The sequence below is a fragment of the Stenella coeruleoalba genome (genome assembly GCF_951394435.1).
Source record: "Stenella coeruleoalba genome assembly, chromosome: 8".
NCBI classification, from domain to species: Eukaryota; Metazoa; Chordata; class Mammalia; order Artiodactyla; family Delphinidae; genus Stenella; species Stenella coeruleoalba.
The window spans coordinates 68403193-68416070 of NC_137154.1; the positions used below are offsets into that span (position 1 = coordinate 68403193).

At 42.6% G+C, this 12878-nt stretch overlaps 1 protein-coding gene across 9 annotated transcripts in view; it reads left to right on the plus strand.

Annotated features, from left to right (window-relative positions):
• FAT3 (FAT atypical cadherin 3) overlaps positions 1–12878 on the plus strand; it is a 697691-nt gene that overhangs the window by 487841 nt on the left and 196972 nt on the right. The window contains exon 5 of one of the 9 annotated variants that reach the window (XM_079929099.1): positions 5688–5849. The exons of the other annotated variants lie outside the window; for them this stretch is intronic. Within the exon in view, the coding sequence (XP_079785225.1) occupies positions 5688–5786 (99 nt within the window). The 3' untranslated portion in view covers positions 5787–5849. Of the gene's footprint in view, positions 1–5687; positions 5850–12878 lie in introns of those variants that run through there. 9 annotated transcript variants of the gene reach the window in all.

Below are 12878 nucleotides of genomic sequence, written 5' to 3' on the forward strand. Positions count from 1 at the left end.
ACTCCAAGACAGACAGTAGCTCCAGGCAACTGCAGGACTGAAGGAGCCACAGGCAGCAACCACTGGACTCAGCCCGTGTCCCCAGGACTGAGCTGTGTCTCAGGGATACAGAATGAACAGGAAGGATGGGGAGACACGTGATCAATGAATACATGCTATCACTTCAGACACAAACTCTCTGAGACCACTCAAAGAAGGTTCCATAATAGTGCTTGAAAATGAGGGGGTGATAGGCAACATTCAATGGGGCGGTTAGGAGGGCCTCTTTGAGGAGGTGACATTTGGTGACATGAAGCCAAGGTTCTGTTGGAGAAACAGAACCCAGACCAGTGTGATTTAGTATAAAGTCAGAGGGCCGTAGAGGTGGTAGGAAATAAGTTGGAAAAAGCAAATAGGGCTGTAGTAAGGATTCTGAATTTTCTCCCAAGTGCAGTGGAAAGCCAGTAAGCAGGGTGGGTCGGGGCATGATGAGATTGCAGAGTGAGAGATCACTGGCCCTTCTGAGCAGAATCGGGCTGGGACAGGGCTTCCGTAGCAGGAAGACTGGAAGGCGGGTGCTTTGAGAGGGACCCAGGTGAAAGATGATGGTGACTTGGATGAGGGTCTAATACAAATCCCATCATGATTCTGGCTAGCAAGCAGATATGGGTTTTCTGAAGTTTCCAGGGTAGAGATTTAAAAACCTACAGGTCATCTGAATTACACTAACTCGCCCCCCAGCTCTGCCCCCATGCCAGGATTCCCCATCACAGGTGCTCTTTCATTTGGTAAACTACCCTGCTAAGGTTTTCAAAAACCACTTGAATCTCTATCTCCTACTCTTTCTGTCTCTCCTCCTCTTCTCTCTCTCTCTCTCTCACGTACAGTCTTGCTCTCACTTTCTAAATTATACAGTTCTTAGCCACATTTTTTTTATATATATATAACATTGCTGTGAGCATTTGAATGGCCTTCATTTCTTTTTTCTGAATGGATCATGGAAAGAATATTGCTTTAACTCAGCCCTGCAAAAAAAGTGAGTAAAATAATATCATGCAGAGTGCAGAAGAGAGTTCTCTGCTGTATACAAATTTCTGTAACTGCTGACACATTTTGTGAGTTGTAAGCACTGGGTGTGGGTAATTAACCTCTTGGAAAGCCTTTAATTGCCAAGATAACCCTATGCTCCTTTTAAACTCACATTAACCTTCTGGTTCTATTGCATATCTCTCCTTCCCAATCAAATAAAATGGACTCTTCTTGAAAGGATCCATTTAGAAGCTGACCTGGCAGGTACACTTCTGCATAGGTAGCCAGAAGGACATTAATGATTTGTTTATAGTTTGCTATCCCCATGATGGAAAGCACTTCAATTGTATACTGCGGGTACTCTGCCTGTGCATTAATTTCAGAGACTTAACTTGACTGTGTATGCGCTGTAAGGGTTTTGGAGTCTGTAGAACATTCATCTCAAATCTGTGACTATAAGACGGGATTGTCATTACCAGAATCTAAGGAGCTTGCTAAAGAAACAAGAGCAGCAAAGGACTACAGAAAACTTCACAAGTACAGCTTATATTTCTCTGGTGAATTCTAAGTGTTACTTCTTGCCTAATTTGGAAATCTGTTATGTGAAAATATTGGCCTGATCTTTTCTCCCTACCATGAAGTGCAAAAATATGGAATTTTCAGCTCATTTATTCAAAGTCATATGCATTCCTTGATAGCCAGTTATGATTGCAGTGGAGGTAGAAGGCTAATTCTAGCAAATAGATGCACAAAGTTGAAAATGATGCACAGACTAAACGGTGAATTAACATTTTAGCTTAGTGGTTGTGACTTTAGCCCTGATTACCTCATTAACAGGGAAGGCAGCTGTGAAATAAGGGAATAAATGCACTAACTCTTTCTTATAATCACTTGTATAGATTGTTTCCTCACCTACTAAATTTAATCTCCTTACGGGCATGAAACTTGATTTATCAAGATAGTGCATGAAAGTGGTGTGGGAAAGCATGGATGTTCCATTCAGGCAGGCCTGAGGTTATATGTGGGCACTGCTCACAGAACTTAGACAGCCTCTCAACTCTCTGAACCCCCTTTCCTTCATCTGTAAAGAGCAGATAATGGTTTCTAACATGGGGTTGGTGTAAAGAGCATATGAAATTGTTACCGAGTCCAAGCTCATACTGCTCACTGCATGACAGGCCAATGAATCAAGAGACATGATGTTCCTCCAACAAGACAAATGTTATTCTCTGTTCTGCAACTTTATCTCTATATGAATGGAGAAGTGTTATACCTTTAAAGGGCAGAGGCTTTAGAATGGGCTATCCTGTATATTTCATCCTATAAGGCAACATTCTAAACTTGTAGCAGAAGCAATAGAATACAAAGGTTAAAGTAAAATAAACTGATCCAATATGGAGTCACATTTGTTCAGATCAGGCATCTGAACTATGAAGAACAATATCTTATGGAAGTCATCAGCGGTTAAATGTCTAGAAACCAGAGAATGTGGACGGTTATATTCTATTTTAGCAAATATGTTTTACAAAATACATAAATTTTAGCAAAATAAAAGATTTCAACTTGAAAAAAAAAGAAAAATGAAAGGTGAGACGTCCCCAGGATGACCTCTGTAGGACAATGTGTTCCACGGACAGTGGCGGGTGTTGTCAGCACCAACTGTCTTACTCACCTCTCTATTTAGAGCATCTAGTTAAGTACCTGGAAAGCAGGGGGCACTCAATAAAGGGTGTGTGAATGAATGATTACTCTGAGACCTTTATTTTACTCCTAGATGAGATCACAGAGGTGGGTATTAGCACACAGGAAAGTGCATAGGCTTGGAGACAGAAAGAATGGACTGTTCTGCCTCTCTCCATCTGCTTTGCCAAATTAAATTATCTCTGATCCTCCATTTGCTCATCCGTAAAATGGGGCTACTAATCCCTACTTCATCAATGAACTACACAGAGAGTCTGGCACGTAGGGACACTATTCTGTTAAACCGTTGTTTGCCCCACACTCTTTCCCCTCCCTGCTCTCCTTGTCCTCAATAAACACCTTGTCAGTTCCATTTCTTTTTCAGAGCTGGCCCGTGTTTGAATAGCTTACAGCAGTTTGATTATTCTTAAAAGTTATATCCATTTAAATAATACTATAATCCCAGCCTAATTATGTGTGAATCTTTATCTTGTTTGCTAAAAGAGTATGATTTTGGGCTTCCCTGGTGGCGCAGTGGTTGAGAGTCCACCTGCCGATGCAGGGGACACGGGTTCATGCTCCGGTCCGGGAAGATCCCATATGCCGCGGAGCAGCTGGGCCCGTGAGCCATGGCCGCTGAGCCTGCGCGTCCGGAGCCTGTGCTCCGCAACGGGAGAGGCCACAACAGTGAGAGGCCCGCGTACAGCAAAAAAAAAAAAAAGAGTATGATTTTGCCTCTCTTTTGATCTTGAAATGCTTCTCTGTTCAGGGGCAGATGGTTCTGGTAAAAGTCTCCCTAAGAGAACAGAGAGAGTATTTTATTTGAAAATCAAAAAAGATGACAAGGCCCAGTATAAAGACAGAGGATGAGAAATTATGTTGTCTGTGTGGGTATATCTTGAAGTAGCCCAGAGAAGGTGGTGAGATTTTATAGTGCAGTCGGTATAAATAACAAAACACATTACAGAGGAATATGCTAGATCTATAGGAATGTAAATTATTTAGTATCTGTCTCTTTAGAATACTCATCCATCGTCCTCTGTAAGGTGCATCTCCTGTGACTATTTTTTCTTCCTGTCTGAAATTCTCATCCCTTTTTATAGTTTTATTTTCTGAGGGGAAAAAAATATTGCTCTTCGGTAAGTTTTTATAACATTTCCTCTTGCCTTGGGATGCAAATTGATTTCTTTAGTGAGTGCACATCCTTAGTGGTTTCTTACTTTAGTCAGCAGCTGCTTTTGAGGTGATGGTACTTTCTGGTGGTGAAGAGTTGCAGGTCTATCTCAACACATTAAGCCGTCCATATTTTGATAATTTGTCTCCAAGTGAAATGGCAGTTTCTCTCATTAGGCTCTTTTTTCTGCCACCCTCAGAAAACTTCACAGGAAGTACCAGTAGGCCTTCAGGAAAAGATGTGTGTCCATGCACAAAAACAGCACCTGTAGCAGGCACGGGCCTCGAAAGGAGAGTGATCGTGACTTCTGTTCTCCAGAGCTCCCAAGAGAGCCCCAGAACCCTCTCTTACTGTTCTTTACTTCTAGGACTGTACCTTCTCTAGTCTTAGTTGTTCGTGTTTGTGCTGTATCAACTTCGATGGAGTTAATGGCAACTCACTCTTTTTTTTCTTCCTTTCTTCAAGGCTTATTCTGAGCCTGATATTGGGCTAGGCACCAAGGTTCTGTTTTTGGAGTTAGTATGTTTTTCCCACTGGATGTTTGTTTCTTTGCCCTTCGTGCTGAGGTCTATTCACAGAGATTACATTGCTGATTATTTATGAGCTACTACAGTTAGCTGCTGTCTTGGAATCAGGGGGCTGTTTTTCATTCAGGTCATCCAAACTGCTTCTCTCCCATTATATAGATGCAGAAACTGAGACCTAGAAAAGAGAAGAGACGGGTCCAAGGTCACACAATCACTTCATAGTAGTGTCCAGTATAGGTCTTCCTCTTCTTATAGAACATATATAGGCCTATACGTCCATCAGTGTGTTAAAGTGTGGCAAATGGAATCATCTTTTCCCACTCTCGTTTTATAACAGATTTACCCAAGGCTCAGCTCAGTACCCCCATCAAGGATCAGCATACACGTGGAGGTTTTCTCTTACGCTCTTTGGCTGTTCTTTTACCACCCCCTCAGCTGTTTGCTCTTCCGAGTAGTAGGCCCAGTGTTGGACAGGGGCTCGCTCTGCTGCTGGGCCCCAGCCCAGGCTCCAGGACAAAGTCCATCTGAGAGGATGCTGTGCCTGTCTTGGGAGTGCCAGTGTGGACTCCAACAGAAGAGTGACTGTATACCAGGTGTTATGGGCTGAACTGCATCCCCTTAAGATTCCCCTTAAAATTCGTACGTTGAAGCCCTAACCCCCGGTACCCCAGAATGTGACTGTATTTGGAGTCTTTAAAGAAGTAGTTAAATTAAAACGAAGCCATTAGGGTAAGCTCCGATCCAGCATGACTGGTGTCTTTACAAGAAGAGGAAATTCGGACACAGACACATCCAGAGGGAAGACCATGTGCAGACACGGGGAGAAGACGGCCGTCTATAAGCCAAAGAGAGAGGCCTCAGAAGAAACCAACCCTGCTAATACCTTCACCTCAGACTCCTAAGACTGAGTCCCCCTAAAACGGAGTTCCTCTGCTGGGTTTATGATTAACCTCTCTATCCAAATCTTTACTCCCTTTCTTTTCCTGAACCTGTCCCCCTCAAGATTGAGGAGTATCAAAGAAAAGGGGGAATTGAAACTATGCAAGGCCCTGTGTCCCTGTCCTTTGAAGGAAAAGGCTTTTGCTTTAGTCTCCCAGGCCTTCCTTGAGTCTCTAAAGGCTGACTCAATCACTAATGATTAGAAAAGGTGAAGAGGTGGAAACAAAGAAGAGCTGTTGGGCTGGGAAACTGGTAACAATTTAGACTATAAATCTGCCACACCGCAGAATCACCAAACTCCCAGTTCCCTGAAAGATATAGATGAAGGCCTGACACTCACTTCTAAGTTGCTTTTACAGGAAACAGACCCCTACCAGATGAAAACCACTGACCGCAAGAACATAGACCCCAGACTGGTTGAAACCGGAAAGTTGATGATGCTTGAAACTTCACCTTGATGCCAACCAATCCGAGATTGTGCACAAGCTGATCACACACCCTGCAGCCCCCTCCTTCACACTGCCTTTAAATCTCTTCCCTGAAAGCCATTGAGGAATTCCAGGTCTTCTGAGAATGAGCTGCCTGTTCTCCTTGCTCGCTGCCCTACAATAAATGCTGTATTTTCCTTCACCACAACCCGGTGTCAGTAGATTGGCTTTACTGTGCACAGGCGAGCAGACCCAAGTTTGGTTTGGTAACACTCCTAAGCCTCCAGCATCGTAAGAAAATAAATTTCTGTTGTTCAAGCCACCCAGTCTGTAGTCCATTGTAATGGCAGCTCTGGTAACTCATACAGCAGGCCAGACCATTCATTGCCTGTCCCTGCCCCTCTCTTCTCACACCACCACCTTACAAGGCTACGTACATGCATTAGACTTTACTAAGGGACCAGGGCAACTACACTTACAGTGTGGGAGGCTAAAACCTCCATCTAAATATGATTATCTCCATGTTCCACACTCCATACTACAAGCGGGGGGAGAACCTGCAAGTGAAATTCTTCACAGAAGGCCTGTCCTGCTTCCCTAGGCTCAAGCAACTGCCTTTCTGACTGCCTGCTTCCTCCACTCTCCTCAGGGAGCATTTCCAGCTCATCTTTCCCAGAAATCTTGTCTCTTTACCCACAGGAATTATTCTTGCTCAGGAACAAACCCTTCCCATCCGTAGAGTTTCCTAAATCAGTGTCATTTTTATGTCTTATCAGTGCCCCAGCAAACCAGGCAGGGATGGCCTTGGGCACTCCAGTCCAGTTAAAAAGGAGTATTGGTGGTGGTGGTGTATGTGTCTGTGTGTGTGTGCACACACATGTGTATGAGGTAAGAGCAAGGGTTGCCGTTCTAATTCCTGCAGAGCAGTCTAGGTTTGTGTGGGTCCTTAAGAATGATCTTTTGTGAGAACATCCCCAGCAGTGTGAATTGCAGACGGACCACTTGATTTTCCCAACTGACGGGAGAGTAAATATTGAATCAGACACACAAGCAAATTTTTCAAAGCAAAAATTAATTCTAAGATAGTTTGTTCAAAACAGAGTTTGCCAGATGCCCACAGGACTGGGCAGGTAATTCAGAGGACCAGCATGTGTGCTGGTGAGGGTGGAAGGGAGAAGTACTGTGGGTCTCACCTGCCCCTTCTATAAAAGTTCAGCCAGTGGCAGATGAAGCAGCCAGTTTTACCAGAAAGTCTTATTTTTTCCAAAAACAAAAACAAAATCAGATCTGCATACCAAATTTGGCACCTCCATTTTTTGGAACACTTGGTAAGCCAGTGAGCCCCTGTTTTGCAACATTTGATATAAAGGAAGATTTCTTACTTGCCTCATAATACGTAATCATCTCACAGGGGAAGTCATTCACATGTATTGTAGAATGCAATTAATTTCTTGTCATCTTTTCACCCATTTTTTCACAGCATGCCCCTTTGGGCCCATAAAAAAAATAAGAGATGAGCTCAGGGCTAAGTCTTAAGAGAGACTGCTGAGGTTGGAAATGATAGAGTGTACGGAGTTGGTTAGGTTCTCAGCTGAGGGCCGTCTTCCCACTCAGCCTCCATGTGAACCGAGGGAAGGAGGGAGCGGTTGCTTTGGGTCCTTGGGTGACAGAGAGTTGCTTGGGCATCATGTCTGCTTTGTCTGCCCCTGGCAGTTCTCCACCTCTTAACCTTGCTTGTCTGTGCCCCTGGTTAGCCTCCAAGTTCATAACCTGCAGGCAAACACTTACATATGCTAGGAGAGTTATCTGAAATAAATCTTTGATTCCATAAATAACCACCCTCTAATTTACCTATTTGCGAAAGGTTGCATTTGTTTTGTTTCCCCTTAAGTCTGAACTCTGATTAGTAGAGTAACAGTGAATGAAACCTGTTCCCTTGGACCTGGGATGGTCCTTCCAGCCAGTGGCTCAGTCTGGAAAGGAGCGGGCTTTTGGCGCTCTGCTCACCGGGGATGTGCGGGCAGATAGATAATTGCCCCAGTGGGATCACAGCTTGTTGAGTTGCACACACAGGCTGCAGGGAGCCAAGACTCTGCTTTTGTTTTCACTTAGGAATGGTTTCCTGATGTGGTACCATGCTGCTGCTTCCTTCAAGTTTCGGGGGCAAGTGATGGTTGGGTCCTGTGGGCCGGTGGGGGGACCCCTTACCCTGCAAGCCTGGTATCACACAAAGGGCTTATCCCATTTCAGAGAAGAGGTTCAGATTTCCTGCCTGGCTCTGAACAATCATGAGAACTCCCAACAAACCATACGGCCCGGAAGCCCGGACTGGCTTCTCCACAGTGCCGAGATGGTAAATTGACCCTCTGCCGTTTGCTTCCCTAGCTCCTTTTCCCTCTTCTCCCACTGTGTTGCTTTTCTAGTTTATTTGTGCAACACACTCTGTGAGCTACAGAATGATCCGTCCAGTCTGATTTCATTGGGGCGCTGCAGAAACCACCCACACCCATGCCTAACACCATATATGACCCAGCTGAGCACTTTAAGTCTGTCTGTGGGAAAATAAAAAATGGAGTGGCAGCAGGTTCAGAACCTGAGATTTCAACTCAATTGCCTCTATTAGTAAAAAGGAAAACGACTTTGGCTTGCTTCCTGCATGCCGCAGACAGCTTTATTCAAATGAGCTGTTGTTTTGGGACCTTTCAAGGGACTTGCTTTCATGGCAAATCAGGGGCTACCAACCTCATCTATTTTGCAGCAGGACTGGTTTAGTGAAATGCTGAGAGGGTTGTAAGCAGGATACAGATGATTGTAAGGAAGGTAAGTCAAGAGAGTCCCAGATTTCAGAGCCCAGGAAAATAGGTCAGTATGTTGGAGCAAATACAATTCCTCTAAAATTGAGAAAACCTGTAATAAATTTGGTTATTTCATCTTTTTGAATGTATTTTGCACAATTATTTAATCTGACTCAGTGAGAAATAAGGCATCTCTCATAACAATGTCCTAATTATAGTAGTCCTCTTAAAGTTTACATCAAACTAATCATGTACAACAAATGTAGACAGAGATGGTTAAAGCCTAGGATTTGGAGACAGGGAAGCCTAGCCACTCACTAGCCACGTAACCTTTCTTTTTTTTTTTTTTCACGTAACCTTTCTTAATCTACCTAGCCTCAGTTTCCCCAGCTGTAAAATTGGGATAATAATAATAATATTTTTTCATAGGATTTTGTGAGGATCGGCATGGTGCATGTACATTGCGCATATTAAGAGTTTAACGTGTGTCAGCTATTATGATTAGAAGCTTAAAATTTTCCCTTTGATTCCTGAAGCAGTCTTCTTGTGGCAGAATTCAGAGCACTTAGTGCATTATATTACATTGCATGTATAGTTTGGCTCATGGTTGTTGAATATATTTATAGTACTTCAGCAAGATAGCATCTATGAATGTACCTAGATGCTGGCATATGGTGTGCACTCAAAAGTACTCATTTCTTCCTTCCTTTTCTGGAGACAAGCCCAAAGTTTCAGAGATTTATCCTCTTCCATTTGCCAGCATCCATTTAAATGGATTATGACCATCTAAGTTGGAACAGCTCATTCTCCAAAGATAGGCAGAATAAGGAGTCAACCGTGGGTCTAGCCTGGCTCTGAAGAAGGTCACTGGGGCTCTGCTGGATGATGTGCAGTTCCCCTGGCTTTCTAAGCCAAACTCTGAGATGGGAGACTAAGGCATCCTAGCTCAAACGGCAGAGCTGTAGCATTCCCAGATCGTTAATTTCTCCAGGTTAGCCATCTCTAGGCCTAGCCAGCTTCATCACTAACTCCCAAGCTTTCCCCAGAATTATAGTGACGTTAAGGCCTTAAATTGTGTTTAGTTGTTAATATTTAAACACATAATGGGAATTTTTCCTGATTCATTCAGATGTCAACACCTCAGTTGAATGGAAATAATAAAACTGATCATGAATAGGCAAGAGATTCTCCGTAGAGGTCTTCCACACCATGGTTAATACCCAGTGACAGATACCGTAATTCAAAATTCGTTGCCCTTGGTAGTTTCAAGTTCGGCCTCTCCTTCAGGCCATCTCAGCTCTGTTTGCAAGCTGCAGGATGGGCTCCCTAGAGATTCGGCAATGTCTCCCTTCCTGGCCCTGTCTTTGGCGGAGGCCAGCAGTAGGATGGGGGGGCCAAGCTAAGGAGTGCCCCTCTTTGTTCTCCCAGCACCTAGAACAATACCTGGAACATCATGGGCATTAAAGTTCACAAAAGATTGAACTTTAAGTTTAGGGCTCCAGGAAATCTACAAACCAGATAACCCATGCTTCCCAGGCTACAGTGATCTGTACTGCCCAGAAACCCACAAAAGTCGGTGCCTAGGCAAGAGGTTGGCAGGCCTCCCCTGGTGCCAGCTACCATGCAGGAAGGGAAAAGCCTTCACCCCACTGCATCGCAGTCAGTACAGAGGCCTCTTGCAAACCCCTGAGTGCGTGTTTGGAGCCTAAAAGCAGTTCTTACATCACATTTACCTGCCTGAAATCTGTCATCCTCAGGAGGTCATAAATACATAATTCAGAAGGAAGACTTTTCATGAGGTACCCTGTTACAACTCTTGGCATGCCACTATACATTTTTAAAGATGCTAATAAATCTTTAAATTGGACATGGGGCTAAGTTTCATGCTAAGGTATACTTTGCTAATATGTAATTGAGATAAAATCTACTTTTAGGATACTATTTCAAATGAAATAGGAAAAGCTCAATTTTTTTTTAATGTATAAGTACTCATTAATAGCCCTCTTAAGAAGCGTCACAAAGACATTTTTAAATGAAGAAACTAGTACCCACGGGGCAGGGGGCCTCTGATCAATCAAGCCCCATGTTCTGAAAAAGCAGAATGTCTTCTCCATATAGAGAGAATTGATCTTCTCTTGTGTTGCCTTTAAATTGAGTGTTGTGAAAGCAACTTTTGGTATCCCACAGATACCAGATGACTGAATTTTTCTCTTTACAGTGTGGGGCAGCCTCTTTGCCATTGTGAATAAGTTTGGCAAAGTCTCACCTTTATCATCACTACCATCAAGTCAGAAAGGCTAAAATTAAGTTTAAAACACATTACAGCATTGCCAGCAGGGAGACAAGGCTACGGCAGACAGACTCTTGTGGTGTCCAGGAATTAGAGAGGTGCTTTCAGCTAGAGAACACGATGGGGTTTTTATTTAGCATTTTTACAACAGGAGACGTTGTTCTGTCTGTCAGTGGTAGCAGGACGTGCTTGCTCCACCTCAGGATGAAGAATTACAAATCTCTCTGTGCAAGACTGTGACAGACTCATGATATGTGCTTAGATACTTGTACGAAACCATTTACCCGTCTTCAAAAATGATGCTTCCAGGAGCAACTCATTTAAAAGTTCCTGTCATATCACAAGGACATCCATATGTAAGGAAGATTGACCTCAGTTTCTAATGGTTTAAAGCATGTGTCTATACACTTCAGTGAAAGGGAGAAAATTAGAGTTTATTTCAAAACTCTTCTTTGAGAAATTACTTAGTGCCTATGGTAGGATTTTCTTTTTTAAATACAGTTATTTCAAATTACAGAATAAGTAGAAACATGTAACTATGATGTACCAGAAGCATGTTATATATAATACACATTCATTGTTTAAAAAATAGAGAGATAAAGATAAGCAAAAAAGAAGAAAAATGTAACACTCATAATTTCCGCATGAAATGATGTTTACTTTTTAGGTTTTGGAGTATAAACTTTAGGAACTTTTATTTTGCGTTTATGTGTATAAGCTCGTATATTACATATAATCCTGCATAAAATTTGTCAAAAAGATTGAAATCATACTATACCTATAGTTTTATAACCTCCTTTTTGCATTTATCAGTTTATTGTGGGAAATTTTTATGTTAAAAGATTCAGATTCAGTATGGCTTTTTTTTTTTTTTGGTTGCATGAGATCTCATTAAATAGCAGTCTGTGGTAGGGTTTTTAATGACCTTAAGTAATGGACCATCATCACTTATTCTGGAAGACTGCATGGATACAGCCTAGCCTCCTAGCTCTCCTATTAACACTTCTGTAGTGTGGGTTTGGAGTCCACTTTCAAGCAGGCATTTCCTTAACCTCCCGCTTGTAGATCAACTGAAAGAAAGACCCTGGACATGATCTGATATCACTTAGCAGGTTGTTTCAGGCCCTTGACCAGCCTGCACAGAAATATAAGCAAAAATCCTTCCCTTGACTGAAGTTGTGAGACCCTACCTTATAGAATTCACTTATTGAAGGCAAAAGTATGCAGCGTCAGAAAATATTTACATAAATATCTCCAAAACACTTGAAAAAAAGGGACTACTGCATATTCACTCATGTCATTTGGAAAATTATATTGGAAACCTGAACACATAAACTAAATAGGTACGTTATACTTCTGAACGTTTTTTCCACAAACACGAACTATCCCCATCTGTTCCACTGTAGATTAATATTTTCCTTTATAACGTTTTCTCAGTGAAGGCAAAATGACGTATTATCAGCATCTTTTCACAAAAGTGCAAATAAATCCCACAGAATCATAAAATTTCGGCATTAAGCAGGCCTTAGATATCGTCTACTAGATGATGAACTGTTTAAATCCCAAATTAAAGATCTGGGTCAACATTTGCCAAATGTGGGCATGCAGGCGACATTCACATTTGGCATGGCTGTCTGCATTCTCTACTGGTGACAAACTGTGGTGTCAAAAGAGGGAAAGGATCCAAACCAAACTGTATCTGAGGCTTGACACGTCTTTGAGAGGGTACATACGCCTTCCCGTGCTTCAAAACAAAATCCCATCAAATGATGGCAAGGAGAGCTAGTAGGAAGAAGGGCAGCCCTGACTCCCTATACATGTCACATCAGTTTCAACTTGGCGCTGGTAAGTAAAAGGGACTCTGGAAAGACTCTGGTGCACATGCCAAGAATAAGTCATCTTTGCACCCAGAGAGACTCCACTTTCAGACAACCTTGAAGTGTGGTTTTTAGTGAGGGAGGGCAGGAAAAATAATATGCTTCTATGAAATATCCCTTCTTAAGGTAAAAATGGAAAGAAATATATCATTCATGAGTA